General features: G+C 35.6%; 1 protein-coding gene across 1 annotated transcript in view; it reads right to left on the bottom strand.

Annotated features, from left to right (window-relative positions):
* Positions 1-23,186, bottom strand: part of ANGPT1 (angiopoietin 1) — a 274,777-nt gene extending 251,591 nt beyond the window's left edge. The window contains exon 1 of the mRNA XM_036876436.2: positions 22,606-23,186. Coding sequence (XP_036732331.1) covers positions 22,606-22,902 — 297 coding nt within the window. The 5' untranslated portion in view covers positions 22,903-23,186. The remainder of the gene's footprint in view (positions 1-22,605) is intronic.
* Positions 23,187-23,683: the final 497 nt, after the last annotated feature.

Here is a 23,683-nt window from a genome sequence, read left to right as displayed (position 1 = left end):
CTGTGTTCAGCTCTATAATTTAAAATAAAACTGACCAGAGTAAGCCTGTAAGTACAGATGAAGAGGCAAAGACTGCATAGCTGAGCAAAAAAGAAATGGAAGGGAGGTAAAATAACCATAAAACATAATACTATAATAACTCCAACACTAATAAAATAGTGCTTTCCATGTGCTGAAATAGCTAGAGGCACTTTATACAAGTTCATTGTTTTGACTCCTACAAAATTCCTAAAAGATAATAGTATTAACTCCCTTTTTCAGATGAAGAATCTGATGCTCAAAAAAGCATACATTATCTAATATTACTGTCTTACTAAATATTTTAAGGCATTTCTGAAGTAGAAAGACTTGTTTTTTCCATGGGGAAATGAATGGAAGCTGTAACTTGATATAAAAGAGAAACTAGTATTCGTAACTGCGTTAGAGTGGATGGTCTGCCCTCCGAGCAGCAAGTTCTCTTTGGCTACATGTGATTAAGCTGAGGTGAACTGTCAGGGAGGAATCTGCAGAAAAAAGGGATTCCTGTACTGGTTGAAAGGTGGTGTTATGTAACCCTCAAGTTTCCTTCCAGCATTAAATCAATGACTCTGGTTCTGAAAATCTTTTGTTGCCTTGGTATTATATACTATTTAGGCCAAATCAAAATAAATCAAAAATTTACATTCAAACCAGCTGTTATGCAGAACTGACAGGTTTCTTCAACAAAAATAGTTGTTCCAGTTAATATATGTAGACGTCCTTTAATCTATTTCTGTGAGGTCACATTTCATTTAGATTTATTATTTTTTGAAAGCAATTTTATGAATATCACTATATACCGTATTAGTAGCAAAAGTAGTAACAGGATCTTTATCCACAAGGTTACAGAATGCAGTTACTTCAAAATCTATCACTGCCCACATTAGACATATGCAGAAGCTTGAAGCTGCTGAATGGGTAAGCTGTTTCTGAATATGCATTAATGGCATAATTAAAAGAAAATTTCAGCCAAAGTTTGGCAATGGAATTTAAGAGTCCTCTATCATTTCTTGAACCTACATCCTCCCTGAAATATAATTCCTCAGATATTATAGCAGGCCTGTTATAAGTGGAGGGAAACCCTCCAACTGAGATCAAATTACAAGATATTCATGAGAGAATGTTACCTATCGAATTGGCACCCATGGACTATGTAGACACAGCCAGGTTCCTCCCTTTCCCCTCAGTTCTTGTCAGTTCTTTCAAAGTCAAATTCAAGTGGTTAAAAAAAAAGAAAGAAAAGTAACTATAAGTTGTATGCATGAAGCAACAATAGACAAACTAGGAGAATCCAGAGCAAATACTTGTTACCTGGGAGAGGAGAACCACAAACTCTATGGTTTCCATTACACCAACACAGAGACAGACATAGATTACAGACAAATTGGGCTCATTCATTTACAGCTGACCTTTGAACAACATAGGTTTGAATTTATATGTTGGGTTTTTTTATTCAAGTATAGTTGATATACTTTAATTTTTATTAGTTTCAAGTATACAACACAGTGGTTCAACAGTTACCCACATTATTAAATTCTCACCCAAACTAGTACAGTTACTATCTGTCAACATAGAAAGATGTTACAGAATCATTGACTATATTCTCCATGCTGTACTACCATCCCTGTGAACAAATTATATTATGATTGAGAATTTTTGTGCCCTCTTATCCCACTCACTGACCCCATTCACCTACCACAACCCCTTCCTCAGGGTAACCACCAGTCACTTCTCACTGTCTATGAATCTACTGCTATTTCATTCATTTTGTTTTGTTTTTAGATTCCACACTAAATGAAATTATATGGTATTTGTCTTTCTTTACCTGGCTTATTTCACTCAGCATAATATCTTCTAGGTTCTTCCATGTTGTCACAAATGACAGGATTTCTTTCCTTTTAATGGCTGAATAATATTCCATTATGTATATGTCCCACTTTTTCTTTATCCATCCATCTATTGATGGACATTTTGGTTGCTTCCATATCTTGGCTATTGTAAAAAATACAGCAATAAACATAGGGATGCATATATCTTTTCAAATCAGAGATTTTTTTTTCTTTGGGTAAAATTCTAGAAGTGGAATTACTGGTTCATATGGTATTTGTGCTTAGTTTTGTAAGGAACTTCCATACTGTTTTCCACAGCAGTTGTACCAATTTACATTCCCACCAACAGTGTAGGAGGGTTCCCTTTTCTCCACATCCTCACCAACACTTATTTCTTGTCTTTTGGACATGGCCATTCTGACTGGTGTGAGGTGATATCCCTTTGTGGTTTTGATCTGCATTTATTTCCCTGATAATTAGCAATATGGAGCATCTTTACATGTGCCTGTTGGCCATCTGTATTTCTTCTCTGGGGAAATGTCTGTTAAGATCCTCTGTCCTTTTTTAAATCAGGTTATTTGGGTTTTTTTGGTGTTGAGACGTAAGAGTTCTTTATATATTTTGGGTGTTGATCTCTTATCAGATAAATCATTTACAAATATATTCTCACATATGAATTTTTTAAAATAAATAAGTTGGAGTTTTTTTTGAGATTTGCAAAAGTTTAAAAAATATTTTCTTTCTCTAGCCTACATTATTGTAGGAATACATCATTTAATACATATAATATACAAAATATGTGTTAACTGTGTTATCAATTGGCTTTTGGTCAACAGTAGATTGGGGAATCAAAAGTTATATTTGGATTTAATGACTGTGTAGGGGGGATTGGTGCCCCTAACTCCCATGTGGTTCACGGGTTAATTCTATTTCTTTGGTTTCTTTGTTTCTTTCTTTCGCTATTTTTTTTTGGTAAATTTTTGTAGCGTCTACAGCCTGACAGTAGATGAACAGTTCAAATCTTGACCAAGTCCAGTCCTTTAATTGTATATGCTCACTGTATATGTATCTCTTCTTTATTGTGTTAGTTTAAAATCATTTGTATGACCATTTGGGCAATATCCATTTCCTCACTAGACTATACACCACATCAGAGATAATGTCTGTTTTTGCTCACCTTTGTCCCCAGTGTTTTAGCACAATGCTTGGCACACAAGAGACGAGTCAATAAATATTCAGCGAAAGAGAAAATTAATGAATACAACCTTGGAGAGCAAATTTTGATTAACCACAGGTTTTATAAATCATTTGCACATGCTTCAGGACAGAGTTTACTACATACAAAGAATGTCTCTGCAGAAAAGTCTAAGGCAAAACTATTCTCACATTGCTGGGGAATACTACCATATATTGTGTCATCTCTGAAAACTTAAAAAAGATAGTAAGCACAGCCCACAAATGAGCCTTAAATTGGCCAGAGTCTAGAATGTTCTCTGATCCATAATTTATGCAATTTTATAACAGCAATCTTTTTTTTTTCAAAGCCAAGTCAGATTTCTGGCTTTTCAAATTGTACTTCATAAGCTCCTTGCTAACACACAACAGGTTTGTCATGAGTTACCAAGCACTGAGATCTGACATCAGGCAATATGGATAACATCACATCATATCTTAAAAATACCTTTTCATGATGTGTACAAAAGACAACATGATGCAAATTTTGCTGGCTTGCTTAAATAGTGCCTTTAACCACTTTCTGTAAGCTAAAATGAACATAGAATATTTCACAATTGATATGTGTACACTCTGTGTAATGCTCATTACAGCTCTTAAAGTATAGAGGAGTCAAAACCATATCCATATAAATAAACCAGAGTATTTTACAAATCTGATGTAACATAATAAATATTTGAGGACATTTTGTTTTATAGTAAATATTTATATAAAATGGTATAGTTCTGTTTTCTTGTTGCTGCAACTTATAGCCCCTTTAATGACAAAGGAAATGAATATACTTTTTGGAAGAAAAATTATATCCTAGTGTTTTTTACTTAAGGTATAAACCTGTAGCCTCAAGGACCTGGAAGAAAGACATTTATTGAAACTGTAACATTATGCTAAGTATATGCTATTAGCAAATTTTACTAATTTGTTTCATTTACATTATTGTTGGAGGGAAATAAAATATATCAAGTACACTTAATGTATCTTCATTGACCTGACAAATTCACTTTTATATGCTCATGTAGGACTCTGTTTTTCAAAAGTGCAATCTCTTCTGCAGTTAACTGTCACATCACACATACATGTTACAATGTGTTCTTTAGATCTAAGAAGTTGAAATATATTCTTTTACAGGTCTTTTCATTTTCAAATAATTGTGAGAAGCAAGCACTGCCCTGCAGACTGTTCTTAGTTTCTCACTGAGAGAATTATTCATGTTAGAGAATTAGCTGATATGTATTTTAACATCTAGAGAAATACAGTGAATAACATAATCATGCAAGTCTATCAAACCCAAGGCACAACATTTTCACTAGAATTTGTCTGTGTTTGTTTGTTTGTTTATTCATTTTATTAACTAAAATCCATTTTCCTTAGTTTTATCTAATGTTCTTTTTTTGGTTCAGGATCTTATCCATGATACCACGTTGAATTTACTCATCATATCTCCTTAGGTTCTCTTGCTTTCTTGATGACCTTGACATTTTTGAAGAATGCTTGTCAAATGTTTTGTAGAATATCCCTAAACTGTGATTTTTCTGATTTTCTTGTGATTAGACTGGAGTTACAAGCTTTGAGGAGACTACAGAATAAGGTGCTATTCTGTGCTATCCTCATAACACTGAGAAGCAGACATCCTATCAAGATGATTTATCACTGTTGATATTGACTTTCATCACCTAGTAGTGTTTGTCATGTTTCTCCCCTGCAAAGTTATTCTCTTTTCCCCCTTTCAATCCTACACTACTTAGAAAGAAGACACTATGTGCAGCCCACACTTTAAAGAGTGGAGAGTTATATTCTATCTCCTTGAGGGTGGAGTACTTATTTTAAATTCTTTTAAATTCTTCTGTGCAATAGATTTGTTCACTGGGATTTGAACAAGGGATCCCCATCTGATTACTAATAAGCCATGTACCCCTAAGAAAGTCACTTTGTTTTGCTGAGTACAGTTTATAAATAAAATGTTTAAAGATATAAAAAGTAGTTGTAGTTTGTTAAATACATGCTATATGCCAGAGTTTTTTGTTAAGTGCTTAGTAAATCTTGTGTCATATACTCACCCTAACAGTTTTATTAAGAAGGTGTTATTATTCTCATTTCACAGATGCAGAAATTTGAGGCACAGAGAGGTAAACTAGCCTACTTCATTCACACCTACAACCCAAAGAAAACTAAACTATATACATGTCCTTACACACACACATGAATGTGGGCATTATATGAAATAATACCTTCCCACATGTAGCATAGGCAAGAAGCACATCAAAGACTCTTGATTTATCTTTTTTTTAAAGAAGAGAAGAGTTGCCTAATTGGCAATTTCTAATTTTGTCCCATTCATTTTCCATCACAAAGGATATAAATGGCTTCTCAATCCTCACTACTACTAAAATTGGTCATCACCTAGTTTGAGGTATCCAATTCCCTAGGGGTTGTGGTCATTTGAGTGAATAAAACTCCATGATATAAAGCCATGAGAATGTAAAAGGAGAGTGTGTTTTGAAGAGGATGTGAATTTCCCAGTGAGCATATTTTATTTCTGGGCATAAATATACATTTGCTTAAATATTCACATGTTCCATGTTACAAGACCTTTTATTGTTGCTCAGCAAACATAGAATTTCTATGTTTTTAGAGAGCCCAATTTCTACTCAAACATTTTATCTGAAACTTATGACTACCAGGGCATGCATATTCCTAATATTAACCAGGAATCTCTGTGTGCTGCACAAAGTCACGAAATGTATTGTAAGGCATGATCTACTTGGTTAATGCCGAAGAGCATTTTACATTTCATTATTACAAAATGCACATGCTTACAAATGTATAAGGAGCCAATTGAAAACACAAGGTTGGACTCAGGTCATTGAAAAGAAAAAAAGATGCTATATGAAATAGACATGTCAGAAAATATCACTTGATATACCTTAAAACCTCTCTGAACAGAGGGTTCTTGGTACTTAACTAATTATTCACTGAAATGGTTAATGTCATTATTTTCAAAATGGAATCATTATGAAATTTTTTCAGTGGAAGTCACTTAATTTGCAAAGATCAAACAGACTTAAAAGAATCAAATCAGTCCTTTATGTAAGTGTGTATATAACACAGACAGAATAGCATAGTATGTGACCTCAAAACTGTGCTAGCATCTTGCTGTCCCCCAACTTCTTGTGTGAATTTGACACTGGCCTGAGCAAGAAGCAGAACACAGTGTTTGCTCAAACGGAAGGTCAGGGGCCTTAAATTCATCTTAGCCTGGAAGCATAGGGCTAACAGGAATATCAGAAATCCGTATTGCAACGCCACTGTCAGTAAACTGAATAAATACGTTTTACTAAAAAAAAAAAGAATAGCATAGTATGTATCTTGCCAGATTTTTAAGTGGTTGGAAGCTTCATTGTAAGCCTTATTCATCTTAGACTTAATAAGTAATTTGTTCAATTCCATAACATATTCTATATAACCTGTAAATGTGAGGGCTACACCAAGGAATGGAACACAGAATGCGGCTCTTTACCTCTCTCTGAATTAAGAAATTTTAAAGCACCTTAGGATTGTCCTTTTCTTCTTCTCACTTGAAAAGATAAGAATGCAGTCAATCTTATCATACATAATATTAAGAATTACTCTTAAAATCATCTGAAGTTAACAGCTCCATATGCCACAAATACAGAAACGTTTTTAGTCATAATTTTACCTTTTGTCACAGTACTCGTTGCCTGAGTAACACACTCTTACAATGCTCCCAATTTAAAAATATCAGTGTTACTTTTTACGAAGGCTTCTGTTTTATCTTTATTTACTGAAGTGCTACTACAATTTCCTCCTCAGAATTTCACCTGTTACCTAATTCTCTATTTTCCCATCCTTCATCTGTTTACCTTATTTTTTTATTCTTATTACTTGAGATGAGTGTCAGAACTGTGCAGGCCACTCTCTCTACCATGCCAGCTTCTGGTCATTTACCTTTTCATAATGCAACTGCAGAATCTAAAACCATTTTCTCACCATTATTTCTGTTTATGTTTATGCCCGTTAAAAATCTGACAGTAAATTTCTATCATTTTGTTAGTCACCTTTTCTATCAAATTTCACTGCCTACCAGAGAGGCTGCAGTACCTGTATCACACCTATTTCTAATTTATCCTCCAATCATCTAGCTGTCTATCCATCCATTTATTTAACACTATACGGAGGATGGGGCAGGAGAGATGCAAAGAACATAGAGAACAATGGAGTAAACTGCAAGAGATGAGATTAGAGAGGTGAGCAAGAGCCAGCTTTATTCAGATATGGAGTTGGAACATTCTGAGAGTACTTTGGGGCCACTGATGCATTTTAACTAGGAAAATGGCATGATTAGGTTTTGACTTTTGGAAAAGCTGTGGTTGCCCAATGTAGTATGCACTGTGATAGATAGTACAATAAGAATAAGATCTTGTGAAGCAAATTCATATATATCATGCCACACAATCATAACTTCCTTAATTTCTCTCCCATACACCTTCCTGCTCTCTTTACTACATCAAATCCTGGAGCATTTAATCCTGGTTTTATATTCTACAACCTAAGTCACCCATCACCCTTTGTTTTATAACTGACCTTTCTGTAAGTCTTAAATAAAATTTTTTTAATGTATTTCTTTGAATAAAAAGAGTGAGATCAGATGAGGATTGTGAATAATGCTAACCCAATTTCTGTCTGTCACCATTTTCAGGGCTTTCAAAATCAACTTATCCACAAAAGTAGAGAAAAAGGGAAATAAGAAATAAATATGTAGAAAATTAATAAAATCAACACATGCTGAAAGTGGACTCAGAACTGGTAGCTTATAGCAAGGTAGCTGCTTAGGTGGTAAAATGTGAAGTTACTAAAGGAAAACCCTGGTCCAAAATATTTCTCTTAGGTTTCTTTTATCTACAGGTTCTGTTAATCTTTCTAAAGGTCCGTCCATATATATCTTTCCCTGAGAACAGTTATTTTGAAAGGTGATGGAAAATTTAAACATTGTCAAGTCCCTATCATCTTCACTTCACTACTGCTTATTTTTATTTGGCCTCAGTCTAGACACACCTTTTTTTCTTTAAAAAACAAAGTTTAGTATACTTTGATTATAAAAGTGGCACATGCTATTCTACAGTAAATTCTATAGGAATAAAAACTAAACCATGAAAATAAATCATTGTGAAAGTTTTGATGTGTTTTCTATCAATGGTTTTATGCATATACTTAAAAACACACAATCATCCTCCCCCATTTACTCTCCCCACACAGTCAGAGCTGAAATTCACGCAGAGTTTTTCTAAAATGAAAACAATGGCAATATCTCAGTACAGAGTTGTAAAGATAGAATAACACCTTTAAAGTGTCCCAGACTTGGTACATCCTAAATGCTCAAAATATTAGCTATTATTTTTTATTGCTAGAATTATTGAAGTGTGTGATTTGTTCACTCAACATCCTGTGGGCAGTTTTTCCTGCCAAACATGACTTTTAACAGCTACAGTTGTAGTGTCATTGAAGATGTGGTCTTTCCTTAGATGCTCCTGGGTTGAAGTGTCCACTGGTTCTACCATTTTCTGTTTGTGGGAGCTTGTGCACGGCTTCCTCATTCAAAGCTGTGGATTATATTGTTTATCTTTCAGAATTTTTTTAGGATTAGAGATCATGTGTGCAAGATAACATAGTAAACACCAAACAATAATATCTATTGTTTCCAATGTTCCTGCTATGATAGATGCAATGAACATGTTCATGTATATTGCTTTTTCCTTCTTTTCAGTTATTTTCTTGGGAATATTTCCAAAAGTAGGATTACTGAGACAAGGGATATAAAACTAGTTATGTTCTTTGTATGTACTGTTATGTTGTTTTCCAATAAGTTTCAACCGATATATAATGTAAAAGACAAAACACCTCATATATTTATTTAAAGAATGTTCTTATGCCTCTTTCATTCTAGTCCAGATCCTATGTTCATCAGTTAAGAGGGGGAGAATCTGGGATGGATTTTACTGCAGAAATTCCAAACTGCTGGGAACTGAACAGATGCTGCTAACTCATTTTACATTTAGGAGACCACCAGTCAACCATACTCAATAACAGCTTTCAGAAATATCTGGATTTAAACTTACAGCCTAAACATGACAGGTTTAAATAGTATATAGTTATAAGATAGCTTCATGCCTTGATTCTCAAAAATCTGAATTCACTGAGATTTTTATAATTTTCAAATGATTGGAAAAATTACAAACAATAATTGAAGCGTTAATATTCAAACTATATAGTATGTAATTTTGGTATAATGGATTCTGATCAACTCGAGAGTTTAGGAAAGATCAGAGAATTTTTACATATACTATTTTGAAGGTAGAAAAATCCTTACAAATAACTATTTTACTCAAAGGAAGGCAAAGATATATGAAGTGTTCAAGTTACATTTACTGAATCTTAATTTATGTGAAACTAAAATAGTTAATTTATAGGAGTAGAACGGGGTAGTAAAGCATTGGTTTAAAAACCAACTCTTACGGTGTTCCATCCACATTATAATCCTTCCTAGATAGAATACTAGCTTCTGGAAGGTAGAGCTCATGTATAATCCATTGATCTTCAATGATTATCATAATAACAGGTACCACAGTAAGCCCTGCACATAGGCTTAAGCAAATGGTAACTGTTCCAGTTACTACTGTTGCACTAATGTATTACTTCCAAGTTTAGTGGTTTGCAACAACCATTTGATTTTGGTTAGGCTCACAGACACTAAGTGTCAGGATTTCAGAAAAGGCAGAGGGGATTGTTGCTACTCCAGATGTCTGGGACTTTAACTCCACATCTGGAGGTAACAGAGTGGTGGGGGAGCTGTAATCATCTGAAGGTTCATTCAGTCACACATACAGAACCTGAGCTGGAATAACTCAAAAACAGGGACTCACTACCCAAATCACCTACACATGGCCTCTCCATGTGAACTGACTTCCTCACAACATGGTAGCCTCAAAGTAGACAGACTTCTAACTTGGCATCTCAGGGCTCCAAGTATGAGCATTGCGAGGAACAAGATAGAAACTCATTGCCTTTTATGACCCAGCCAGACTTGAAGGGAAGAGAATTCTTTATAGGATGATGGAATGTAAGACATACACTATGACATAATTCTATATACACATATAATACTATTATAATCATCTTTGGAAAAATAACTTAACAATCACTCTCTAACCTGTTCCCATCTATTTAACATATAGTCTTTCCACCTTGTTAAAATAAAAAAACTTGCATTTTCTTCACGTGGTTTTAGTACCCAAACATAGTGGGGACTTTTTTTGCCTCCAAATTTACAACTATATATAATTTTTCAAACTATATCTTCCTCAGTGGTTCTGATACACCCACACTGAGTGGGTAGGTGGGACTACTGTGTATTCCTGATAGAAAAATCACCTCCTTGCCAATGACTTCTCAATTGCCCAGTAATCAAAGAAGGATTCTGCACACTTTAACCTCATTTTCTACAAGGGATATTTTGTATTTGAACAAAAGAGAAATTCTCAAAATATTTGGTGAATTATTTGAAACAATTTAAAAATATGCTTATAGAGTTTATTTGAATTTTTTAGTTGCCTATGATATATTTTTGATCATGATTTTTAAAATTAGAGCTGATGGAAGACATTTGAAAATAGTAGAATAATGTACAGGGATATTTCATGCTCAGTATAATCAATTCCCATTCCCCTGCAAACTGCAAGTTTGATTGGTGAACTCAAAGCACATAAGCATTAGTTCCATATGAAACATAATGGTCACAAAATAGTTTCCCTTCTCTGACATGGAGATTTCTTAGCTCCTTTACATACTCAACTCTCAGTTAAGAGCTTTTTTTTAAAGGCTGAGTGTGGGATTTCCAATTGCTTTGTCAATTTTAATCATTTATTTGAAACCAAAGTCTCTTTAGTTCATTAGTTTATCTTGACTATCAGTAAGAAATAGAGACAGTTTCACTTAAACAAGTGTTTGTTCATTTTCTGCACTTTTTTTTTCTAAGCATAAACCTGGAATCAATGATTGCTTTTATATACTGAAAAACTAAAATAAAATAACATATATGGCATTTGTTCATTTTCCCCAAAATAGTACAAACAGGACCCTAATTTATTAAAGTTGAAACATTAAAAATCTCCTCTATCGATTAGATATTGTCCCTCAGTCTTTAAGTGAAAGAAATATAAACAAGCACCACAACATGAAGACTATAAGCAAAAATGCAGATAAGCTAGCTTGAAATATTATCTTTATTTGTATATTCACATCAGGGTAACCTTAACTGAGGCATTTTTCATAAGCACCCACTTCTTTGAAAAAAATGTAAAAACATCAATTAGTTATTTGTCTCTGACATATTTAAACTGAAATAAAAATGGTATTCTGTCAGTAAAAGTGCTAATAACTAACTCTCTTGAGAACAGCACGTTTCTTAAAGCAATTTTTATACATGTATGGCAAATTACTCTGATCTCCAAAGAAGGTTGTTGTTTGTTCTGGATATATTCTCTAAAACTTAGAGGAAAGCATTATTCTTTGAACCCTTTCCCATTCTCCATTAATCAAAAACAGTTTTAATTTGTGAAGGAAAAGTGAAAGAGGCATGAGCAATGAAGACCTTTAGAATTAACCACTCAGAATATCTGCCTTGTGTCTCGAAGTAAATAGGTAATTTTAAAAAATTCATTTTATTAGTCCTCAGTTTAAAATACAAAATGGATATGATAATGCCTACAATATAAAAATGTATGTGCTTATCTATTTGGAATATTACTGCTTAATCAAAGTAGGCTTATTTATACTCTATTTGTTACTAAACATCTTTTTTAAAATAGAGCATCATTTTCATACTTGCTCTGGTGACAGATATCCATTGCCTTCTTTGCAGATAAAATGATATATTCCATACACAAAGCAATAACAATTTAATTGGCAGGAAATGTGATTATGTTATACAGATGAGATAAATCACACCATAATCATGCATCCACATAAAGTACAAACTATACAACTAAATATGGTAAGTCACCTCCCAACTTGCATTAGTATGTATTTGCTATTTTGTCAGCTAACTCTTGAGAGGACATGAAAAGCATCAGACACAAATGATAAAAGATGAAAAATATGGATGGGATGAAGAAAGAAACCCTTAGGATTAAGAAAGTAGTACTCCTCAATACTAGTTTCCAGCAAATTGGGAAAAGGTCCTTGTTATTCAGCATTAGCACTAGAACCCTTCATACCCCTTCACTGGCTAAAAACTTGCTCCCAAACAGTTCAAGCATCACAGCATGCATTTAGTCATGTGTGTATCCTATCAATATCTATGGGGTACCTACAACATTGATGTGACATACAATACTGACCCTCAGTATTCCATGGAGAACTCAGGTCAATCAAGTGGATACATATTGAGTTGTTTTACTTATTTCTTTTTCTTTTTAATGTTTATTAGTTTTAATCTATCCTACTATGCAAAAGTGGATAAAAAGCATGTCTGAATTCTGTTTGGTCCCCACTCTGTTTTGTCTTCTCTCTTCTTTGGGACTCCACAAAAAGAATGGACAGAGGGAATTTAGGGCTATCTGAAGTCTCTTCACCTCATGCAATTGATACTTAACCAGTACGAAGGCAGCAACCCTCAAAGCACAGGCATCTGAGTGGTCAGGCCTCTGAGATCAGGAAAAAGAGAGGAAGAGCCATCACAACTGTCTGCAAGTGTTTTGGCCCTGGACCTAAATGCCAGAAATATTTCATTAATAGGGACAATGATAAATAAAATAGGAAGTAAGATAAAAGGTCATTGCCTGAGAAAACAAGGTTTTCTTCTCATTTTTACAACTCTTCGAATGACCTGCAAAAGAAAGTGCATGCAGATAATTTTTTAAGTTCCAGGATGTGCTTTTGCTTTTCCAAGAAGGATTGCCCACAGATAAATCTAAGAGGGAGGTCATTAAATTGAACGGGAGATACTTAGAATAGGCAGCTTCAGCCCATGTAAAGCAATTGTAAGTCTTTCTTTATGTTTTAGAAGTTTTTCAATAAATAGTCAGGTTCAATTAAGCTCTGTAACTTCAAGAGACAGTGTTTCTAAGGAGATAGACAGGAGGTACTACAGACAGGAGATTCCTCAGTCTGTTAAGAGACCTGTGGGAGGGCAGAGAGAATTGGGCTATTGTGCTTCAATCTGCAGCATAACCTACATGTCACAGCCAATTTAACCACGGAGCTTTAGAGTTGAGAGGGGACAAATAGCTGTCTGAAACAGAATTTGAGAGAGGTGCAACTCATTTAGTATGAAAGAATTAAAAGGGTTTAGACAGAAAGACTACTACAGAAAAAAAAAATTTAAATTAAAAAGACATGGCAAAAGTTGCTGTAGTTAATCTCACAGTTGGTTAAAAACAAGCATTGTGGAGCCAGAATGCCTGGGATTCAGTACTGGGGCTGCCACTTAGCCACCGAGCTATCCTGGGCAACTTAATTTCCCTCTCTGTGCTTCAGCTTCTTCATTTGGCATGTGAGAAAATTATACTATCTACCTGATATTGGCATTTTCAGGTATTCAATAAAGTAATATGTGTAAGTTCTTCTAAAGGCCTAGTAGTTGGTAAAAGTGCTCAACATTTATCTATTATTGTAACCCAGAACTACCCCCAAGGAATAACAGATATTTACTTAACATTTACTATGTGACAGAACTTAGGCAAAGTAATTTATGTGAATTATATTTACTCTTAACAGTCACCCTATAATGTAAGTACTGCTATTACCTCAATTTTATTACCAGTAATTGAGGTGAGGCACAGAGAAGTTAAGGATCTTACCCAAAGTCACACAGCAAGGAAGTGGTGCTGTCAAGATTCAAATCCAGGTAGTATGGCTCTAGGTACAATGCACTTCATCACTGTGTGGTACTGTCTTCAGACTTGACATAGGAAATAGTGGACACAAACAATGCATTTGCTTTCATATCTATTTCAGTGGGCTTAGGTTTCTCAACAACAGGGGCTGTAATGGATTCATTGCCACCTCACAGTACCTAGCAGACCACCTTGTACACAGTGTGGATTTGATTAGATAACTTCTAACTGGCTGTCTGTTTTTAGTTAATGGCAGGTGCTTGGCTCCATGACTCGTATCTGTATTCTAAAATCCCATCACAGAACTCATTGCCATCTTTTATGGAGCAGTGCTCAACACTGCTATAGTGCCATGGTCCCTCACTGTGTCCCCCAAAACCCCAATAAAGGGACCATCACTCATCTCCCTGTTCATTTGCCCTCCCTCCTACCCAGGGTCTTTCTAGCACTTGCACTCCATGGAAAGTATAAGGAGGACTATATGGGACTTTACTGAAAACAATGCCAGAGGAGGGAAGAGGAATGAGGAGAGACAGGCCAGGAATGGGTTCCTTTGAATCCTTTTATCTTTCCAGCTCAGAGGACTGCCTCACCACCTCTCTTTCCTGGTTTGCAAGTCTCAGAATCCTCTGGAATGCAGAATGGGCAAACTGGCATTTGAAAAAAGCAGGCCACTGGGAAGCCAGAAAAAAAATATCAGAACTTTCATTTCTGAAATAGTAAATTAAATAATAAATAATAAATAATAAATTATTTAAAAATAAAAATTATACATTAATATTCTCCAACTGCTTGCATATGGCAGACTTGTACATTCTTACATCACCTAATAGCACCTTGCCAACAAATATTCAAACTCCCAAGTGCTATGTTTCTTCCTGCTTATCAGTAGATTGGTTTTGGCAGCTTTACCTACCTAATATTTGATTATTTGTAACTTTCATTGTAGCCATTTTGAAATTATATCCTTTTGAATACCTAAGGTCCCTTGAAGATGCCTCTGGGAGATGGGCTGAGGAAGAGTGTTACAGAAGGGCCTCACTCTAGTCCTCCTCTAGCTCCTTCATTTGTCTCTAGATTATGTATGAAGCTTCCACCTAATAATTTGCTGGGAAATAGGGTCCCAATGGTAGGAAACAATTAGAACTCTCAGCTCATTTGTTCAAAAATATTAAACCTTCACTATATTATTAACATTTTAAAGTCATTAAATACTCAATTTACTCAATAAATTATTCACTTATTCAATAAGTATTAAAGCTACTGCTTATTACAGCTTTGTTCTTGCTATTTAAAAACAGTAGAATTGGAAAAGAAAGAAAACACTTTTGATATTAGTAATAAGGGTACAATTCCTACCTCTTACATCTGTGCAAATGAGATAAGGTAGAAGCAAAGTCCTCTGGGGGCAGCAAATCTTTAGTTGCAATAAATACTCACCAGATTTTAATCTAGTCAACTGTACATTAACAGGGAGGACAAAAACAGTGTTAAAATACTTTACAAAATCTTGGGACAATCTTTAAAGACTTAAAAGTGAAATGTAATTTGGAATTTAAAAATATTTACTTATTTTCTAGGAGTGGAAATCCTCCAATAACTGTTGTATTTAATACTAACATTCAATGCATTCAGCTTTCATAAACAAAGACTGTAAAGTGTACACCTTCCTAATGAGTTAAGTACACATGTAACTAAACTTCAAAAATACATCATCTTTCAAAATTATCATCAGTCATTCCACAGAAATGTACAGTAAGTACCTATTTGATGCCAGTGAGCTTGGTGGCTTACAGGTATACATTAACAGTGTTTCAAAATGAAATTCACATTTAACTTGTATTTTATTAATAACTATTGATTTAGATACCACTTGATACTTGTCCTAATGAGAAACGGCCCATGGGTATAGTCAGAGTAGGGTGAGGGCCTCCAGAAAAAAGCAAGGCGGGATATTTACAGTCAAAGCAATGTAACAATGTAAAGTCCCTATCGAAACTCTGTGTTCAGCATTATGCAAAGTCAAGGTCACACTAATTCTCCAGTGTAAAGATACCAGACTAGGAATACAGATATCTTCATTGAGATCAGTTAAAGGTCAAAAGGCCAGGAGCAACTTGGCCTGGAATGTTTGAGTGTTCTGCAAAGGTATCTTAGCATAACCTGTGACTTCACTGCAAACAGCCCTAACAAACAGACAACAACCCAGCCCACCTTGAGGGCAGGGCAGGTGGTACAAGTCCACACCCTAAGCCCTCAATTCCCAAAAAATCTTTAACTGCCTATAAATCCCCTAGACAACACACCACCCTGGGCTCTCTTGTTCCCTCCTGGTGTGAACCAGGAGCTCTTTTCTCTCACTTTATTTCTAAAAAAAGCCCGTACCTTGCTCTCCTACCTTGAGTGTTTGTGAAGCTCATTCTTTGGCTTTGTGAACAAGAACCCCAGCATCACTAACTTGCATGCTCTTTCAATAGTTCAACATGAACTTAGGGAATTCATGCCTATGTAGACCTGTAATAGTGACCTAAACAGTCATGTAGTATATATAAGCAAGTAATATTTATTACATTTACTCTATATTCTCCAATACTTACTGACAAAAGAAAAGATCTTCATGTACCCAAATATATTATTGATTAATTTATTAGTTACCAGGAGGCTTGTGCCTGGCTTTACATATATTACATCATTTTCTCTGTTAAATACCTTTTCATTTGTTTGAAGGAAGAAATTAGATAATTTAGATAGGCAACTAAGACCAAACAACAAACAAGCCTGAAAAACTCTAACTTCTAATATTTCTATGTAAGAATTAGAGAAAACTGTTTAGGTACAAAGCCTCCAAATATAAAGAAAAGACAATCCATGGAGTATTTCATTCTTTGGAAATCTCTTTGGTAAGGGAGGGGGCATATCTTTAGTACATTCTGTGAAGAGATTTAAACACTAAGAGGCCCTCCCTCCCTCACATCATGGGGCTAGAACTAAAGGGCGTCTGGAACTTCCCAAATTCACAGCAAATCTTCTACTGGATAATCTTGTATTGGAACAAAAGGCAAAGATGACTCAGAATGTAATTAGGGTTATGTATCTAAGCAAATGATACATCATAGCTTGAGGTATTAAAAAAAGAAAGGAAAAGAGGACAAGGCCCACAAAAAGGCTTCTAAAATCTCCACACAGAGACAAGGCCATGGCAGAATGAAAACAAAACCTCCCTAACTAGCAAATCATAGTACAGGGGCTGATAAACCTCTCTACTGTGTGGCTACCTCAGCAACCCACTTGTTGTTTCTCCCCTCATCATGTACACGAGTGGGAACCTTTGCAATGTTTATATCTAAAGCAGATGACAGAAGGAAGAAATGTTTCCAAATGGACTGAATGTGAGATGAGGTAAAATTCCACCTCTATGAAAACAGAATGCCTCCAGTGTTTTGTCAACATTCTTGCTAATGCCACAAGCAACAGGATGAAACAGGCACATAAGCAGACTACCCTGGCACCCAGACTTGTTTATCTAAAGGCTGCTGATCTGCATGGCTATTTAGGTGCTTTTCCTTTTTAATATGTATCTGCTTTTGGAGTATTTCTCTGTTCACATGATGATGAAGAGGGGAAAGAGAAGACACAAAATTTCCCTGCCTGTGCTTCTCTAAAATGTCACCACACAGCATGTCCTAATACCAAGCCAAGCAATGGCTTAGTCAGGCTCTCTGGCAACTGGCATGGACCTGAAGATGACAGCCTCCTGGAGGACAGTCTTTTCCCATGTAACAAATCTCTCAACTTACCTTGCAGTGGTCCCAATATTAATATTCCTCCTATGATATAGAACAGGGATCAGTCAATTTTTTTCTGTAAAGAGCTGGATATTAAATTTTAGGCCTTGTGGACCATTTGTTCTCTGTTTCAACTCCTCAATTCTGTCTTTGTAGGGAAAAACAAGCAATAGACAATACTAAACAAATGGGTGTGGCTCTGTTTCAATAAAATTTGATTTACAAATGCATAGACAATATATTAAGGAATGGGTGTGTTTGTATTCCACTAAAAGTTTATTTACAATTACAGGTGGCAGGCGGATTTAGCCCAAGGGCCATACTTTGCTGACCTTTGATATAAAGGGTGGAAACTCAGAAGATTAATTAAAATTCCTCCTATTATATAGTTAGCTGGGTAGTGTATGTTATATAGTTGAGTCTCATTTTCATACATATATTTAATTATAGTCTAAAGCTGCCTGTGGAATTCATTAATTTCTCTATTCATTAAGGAAAAAAAGTATTATTTCCAACTTGGTTCCAGGCATTGCACTAGAAAACTAGATCTGCTATCAAAAATAAGAAGTAAAATAAGAGATAAAATCTAGTGAACAACACTGGCACAGTCTATCTCATTGAGTATAGGGTCTAGGAGAATATATTCTGCAAATTTATTGAGGTCCTACTGTGTGCTTCTCAGAGTAAGGTATACTGCAGGGAACAAGATAGACAAGGGCCTCTTGTATATTTACATTCATGTCGAGGGAGACAGAATAATGTGACAAACAATAAAAGGTCACATAGTGGTAAATGCCACAAAGAAGTAATACAGTATAACTTAACAGAAAGTCATTTAGCAGGGTGGGGGAAGGTTGTAGGTAATGGTACTCAGAGAAGTCTTTCAGAGACTTCTCAGCAAAGACCTGAATGAAGAGAAAGTGATCCATGCCAAGAACTAAGGGAAGAATTTTCCTAACTAAGTGAATAGGGTGTAAGGTCCCTGAGACAGAAAAGAACTGGTCTGTTGGAGAAATAATAAGGCCTTTCCATCTGGAATGAGGGAAAGGTGGCAAATGATGAATTCAGAAAGGAGCATGGGGGCTGATCATATAATGTCTTATGGTGAGGAATCTGCATTTTACTCTTATGTAACAGAAAACTGTAGGTGGATTTTAAGGAAAAGAATGACACATTTTTATTCATTTAAATTACACTGAACCAATAATTACACATGAGATGAGTGCTACTAAAAGTGAAGGGGACTTAGATTTTTCCCCCAGAAGTTAATTTTATTTTCAGACCCCCCTTAGCATAAGTGCTGCCATTTCAAGGATCCTACCTCAGCCAATCAGGACCCAGATCCTACTCCAGCCAATTGGGACCTGGATCCTACCTCAGCCAATTGGAGCTTGGGCTCTCTCCTCACCAGTCAGCAAGAAGCCCACCAACCACCCTTAGACCCTGCCAATCGACCAGAGCCACAACCTCTCACCCCACCAACTGCCCCTAGATCCCCAATAAAACCTTTGTACTTTTGAAACTCGCTCTCTTTCTCTGGCATCTTGCCACTGCGTTGATGCAGATGAGAGATTAAGCTCGAGCTAGATCGAATAAAGGCTCTTTGCTTTTGCATCGGTGTTGGCTCCTTGGTGGTCTTCTGGGATTCACAACTTTGGGCACAACAAAAGGAGCCTCACTGAAATGACACAGTCAGGTGTAAGGAAGGGCTGCAATCACACACAGAAAAGTACCTACTTGCCATGCTCCTAAAACCTGAGATCAGCCATCATAGACAGTTTGGGGAGAGAAAATCCAAAAGGCTGTTATAGCTCCAATTGCCCAATTTCTGGGACCCAGTAAGGCTTTTATCCCTTACTGGGCCTTTCAATTCTAAAATGTAACAAACAATAAAAAATTATTCATTGAGTAGTTAATACAGAGATACGAACTGAAGGTCTCCTACTTGTTTTGAAAATCAGGGGTTATTCTCAAATAAAGTTGGTGAGGGCATTTCTACAAGTAGATTTAAAAGAATTAACATTTTTTGTCAACTGCCATTTTTTTCTCTGTACATAAATAACGCATGTGTATTTTCATCAAGTTCAGTGACAAATTAAAATAAAAATATTTATCAACTGTCTGCTCATTCAATACATTAAGTAAATCCCCCCACATGACCTGAATCCATTACATCAAGAAACCAGTGCCGTAACAGTTTAAGCGCTTGTGGTGACCAGCACATCCTCTGCCCCCTTGCATACCTTGCTTCTCATCTTATTCAGTAGAAGACCAGAAAAGTTAAGAAGTAAGATTTCACAGTTTTAAGTGTCATAAAGTGGCTTTTAGTAAGAGCCACTGTCTTGTGGAAAATAAAAGAAACCAGTTTACCAAACTTGGAGGAAGGTAATAGATAAACATAAATAATTATCTAGCTGCATCTAGCATTGATAACACACATCTTGCCACAAAAATTTTGCTGACAGTAAAGCCAAGAGCTGCACAATTATCACCATGCTTTGGCTCATTATTTTATTGAATAAATTGATGAATTAATTGCATATACACTGATAGCCTCAGCTTCTGCAGTGCATTGCTTCTTATTTTAATAAGATAACAAAATGGAAGTAGTACAAATTACAGTGTTAAGCTACTGAAGAGTTACAGTAAAAAGATTTCCACGTGAATTATTGAAATAAACACATTATATGTTTAGAGCTTCCAATGACAAAAACCTCTAATTAAGGGAAACTTGTGAGAGCCTTTAGCAAGTTCTTTGCTGAATGCATTTATTTGGTTTCTTGATCCTCCCACCAATCACATTAACAATGACAAAAGATATGCAAATTTAACAGACAATAGCCAAGCCAAACTGCTCTGATAACAACAGGGACATTTTCAGTATATATTCACCTTGATTCACACTAACAAAGGTCAGTGTAAGGAAAGAACATTTTCATAGTTGTGCTTGGCTATAGTCTGAAAACTATGTGGTAATCATTGAACAAGAACAATGCAAACAAAAAACAAATTTATTTCACACAATAAATTAACATATGAAATATGTGTGGTTTAAGCCCAACAGAATCATGTATTTACCCTACCACTGCTGAATAACTGCATAGCTACAAAAAAGTATGCATTGCTATGTTTGAATCACCAGTTTGACTGTATGTTTTAAGCAAACAAAATATTACATTTTCAGTATAATAGCTCTTTCAATACAATTTGTGACTAAATTTCCCTTCCCACCCTGTCAGAGAATCCAGACTAATTTAAAGTGATTGAATTCTCATTGAAAGCTATTGGACAGTATGTTGAGAATAGTAATAAGCTATTCAACTAAATTCATGAAAATAAGTTTTGCCAAAGAAAAAAACAGATACCCTGTTTTAAACTACAGCTGTAATTAGTGCCTAAAATTTAAGTTGCAATTATTAAAAGACTGCAAAATTTTATTTGCTTTCTATTCTTCTGCCTACCTATTGATTTTTTTCGTCTGTAATCTACAAGAGAAAGATTAGTAATTCCAAGTTTGGAAATTCTAAAACTACTGAGTCCCAGTTAACTTGTCAAATACAGTAACCGTGATCTTAGTTCAGTCCCTAGTGGACAACAGTAGAATAACTATTACTGGGCATGATTCAGAAGGCGGTGATCTAAGTGAGTCACTGCCCAGGAACAAAAAAGAGCATTTGTCCGTTCTCTTATCTTTTATCTTCTTAAATGATTTGTTCTGTTAACAGAATAATTTAAAGAAGACTGGACTGGTTGTGCTCCTACCTTATGCATCAAGTGAACTTTTAGCTGAGATCCTGGGAGTGGGATGGGGAGGAAGCTTTTCACAAATGGGGAACGTTGCCACCTCTCTAGTGACATAGTTAAATATACTTGCTATCTGCTGCTTACCTGTTACACAATTAAACAGAGAGCATGAACTACAGAAAGTGTGTTCATATTTTAATAAGCATATTTTCAACAAAAACTTTTAAATAACTGAATAAAATGTTCAAACTGATTTATATAAATTGGAATGAAGTGCATTCTCAACATTAACATTCATTTGGATACTTAGACTTTAACATGCCATTGTCTGTAACTACAATGTCCTAAGAAAAGAGGTATTTCAGCAATAAGCAAAGTCTACATGTTGTGTTCAGCCCAAATCTGCAGGTGCACATCTTCAGGAACAGTCACCACTGGCTTAATTTCTCAGCCTCTTCCTGATAAATTCACATTATAAATTTATCTTCCTGATTTTTTTTTCAAGGACAGATGAAAGATAATGACAGAAATTTGTCCTCTACTATTCTACTACTTACTGAAATTAAGCTTCCTTTACATATTTATGCAGTTTCTCCAGCCGAATACCATACTTTGCATTTACTCTTACTTTATGTTAACTTTACTAGAGGTTGAAAAAAAAAAGTATTTGGTGATGATTTCTCATCTAAACTGCACATAATTTTCTGATGTAAAAATCTATTTGATCCCAAATTAGTATTGTCATTATTATTTACTTTTTTCACCAACTTGCTGAAGACATACTTCTTTTTGACAGTCAGAAAATCAGAAAACTCAAAGCTAAATGTAAATAAAAGAAAACCAGAAATATCATAAAATGTGCCATGGACTAGGCACACAAATGCGGTGCCACCATACCTTGATAGGTTTACACAAACCTAAAAGCCTTGGCTCACTCATGAATTCACAGGGGGAGCTGTCTTGCATTTGCAAACACTGCCCCCCTGAAGCAAAAGGTAAACACGCAGATGCCTCCAAAGGAACTCTGTTAGCTGCAGTGCAAGAACGGAAAAGGCTCCGTGCAATTAGAAACTGAAAGCAATCACTTACTTTTTGCAGCCACTGAGTATAATTTTCCATCACATGCTCCAGATGTTGAAGTTTCTGGGAAGAGAAATCCGGTTCCACGTGTGGAGCATCTCTCTGCAGAGCGTTTGTGTTGTACTGGTCTGTCGTACTCTCACGACAATTCCCGTCGTGTTCTGGAAGAATGAAAGTGTAGGCACACTGCCCATGTTGAATCCGGTTATATCTTCTCCCACCGTTTTCTGGATTTCGGCGCTGGTTGCTGCACCCTATGTGAGTCAGAATGGCAGCGAGGAAAGCAAAGGAAAGAAAAACTGTCATTGTATTGCCAGAACTCTTTCCGTGCTTCTCGCAAAATTTGCTCCTTTCTTCTGACCTTTAAACTAGTTCTTTATTTCAGGTAAACTGCTTGTTTGTTTGACTTTTTCCCCTTTCAAAGAAAGCTTTTGAAGAAGAATCAGAGAAAACTAGCCATTTGTTAGCTTTGTTCTAAAGTGTTATTTTTTTTATTTCACTGTAATGATAGTTTCCTTAGTTAAAACTTGAGATATTTATTGCATAGTAGCTGAGATTTATTGTTTCCTCTCTGTGTAACCATTCAGCGTGGAGCCTGCCTGAGTCAGCTGCGTGTACATATTCTAGACCCTTTCCTCTACCCTATCTGCTGCAGATCTGCTATTTTCTCCCAGACCTCAGTGAGTTTTATTAAGGTTGCACATCCAAGCCAAGCTGGAAGCAGGCAGCCTTTCACAAGATGACTTGACAGGAATGCATGAGTGTGCCCCTCTGCGAAGGATTGCTGATGGCTTGGAGCAGCGGGATCGTCTTACAAATTGGCTAGATGCGCATGACCTCGATCATGTATGGTCCTCCCGCCCCTTCCGCAGACAATTGCGTCAAGTCTTTAGCAGATTCACTGCAAATCAATAAATAAAGCAGTCCACCTTAATACACTTTTGGTGTGCATGCTGACCTACTAAAATTCAGCAAACTACCAACGTATTTTAAAGTTACTGTTTAATTGGGGGAAGTGGAAGAAGAAAATTGACAGTGTCCTGTAAAATTATTTTTGATAGTAAATGATAAATATGTATAATTGTTA

The sequence above is a fragment of the Manis pentadactyla genome, chromosome 3 (genome assembly GCF_030020395.1).
Source record: "Manis pentadactyla isolate mManPen7 chromosome 3, mManPen7.hap1, whole genome shotgun sequence".
Lineage (NCBI taxonomy): Eukaryota > Metazoa > Chordata > Mammalia > Pholidota > Manidae > Manis > Manis pentadactyla.
This window is presented reverse-complemented; position numbering and strand designations above follow the sequence as displayed.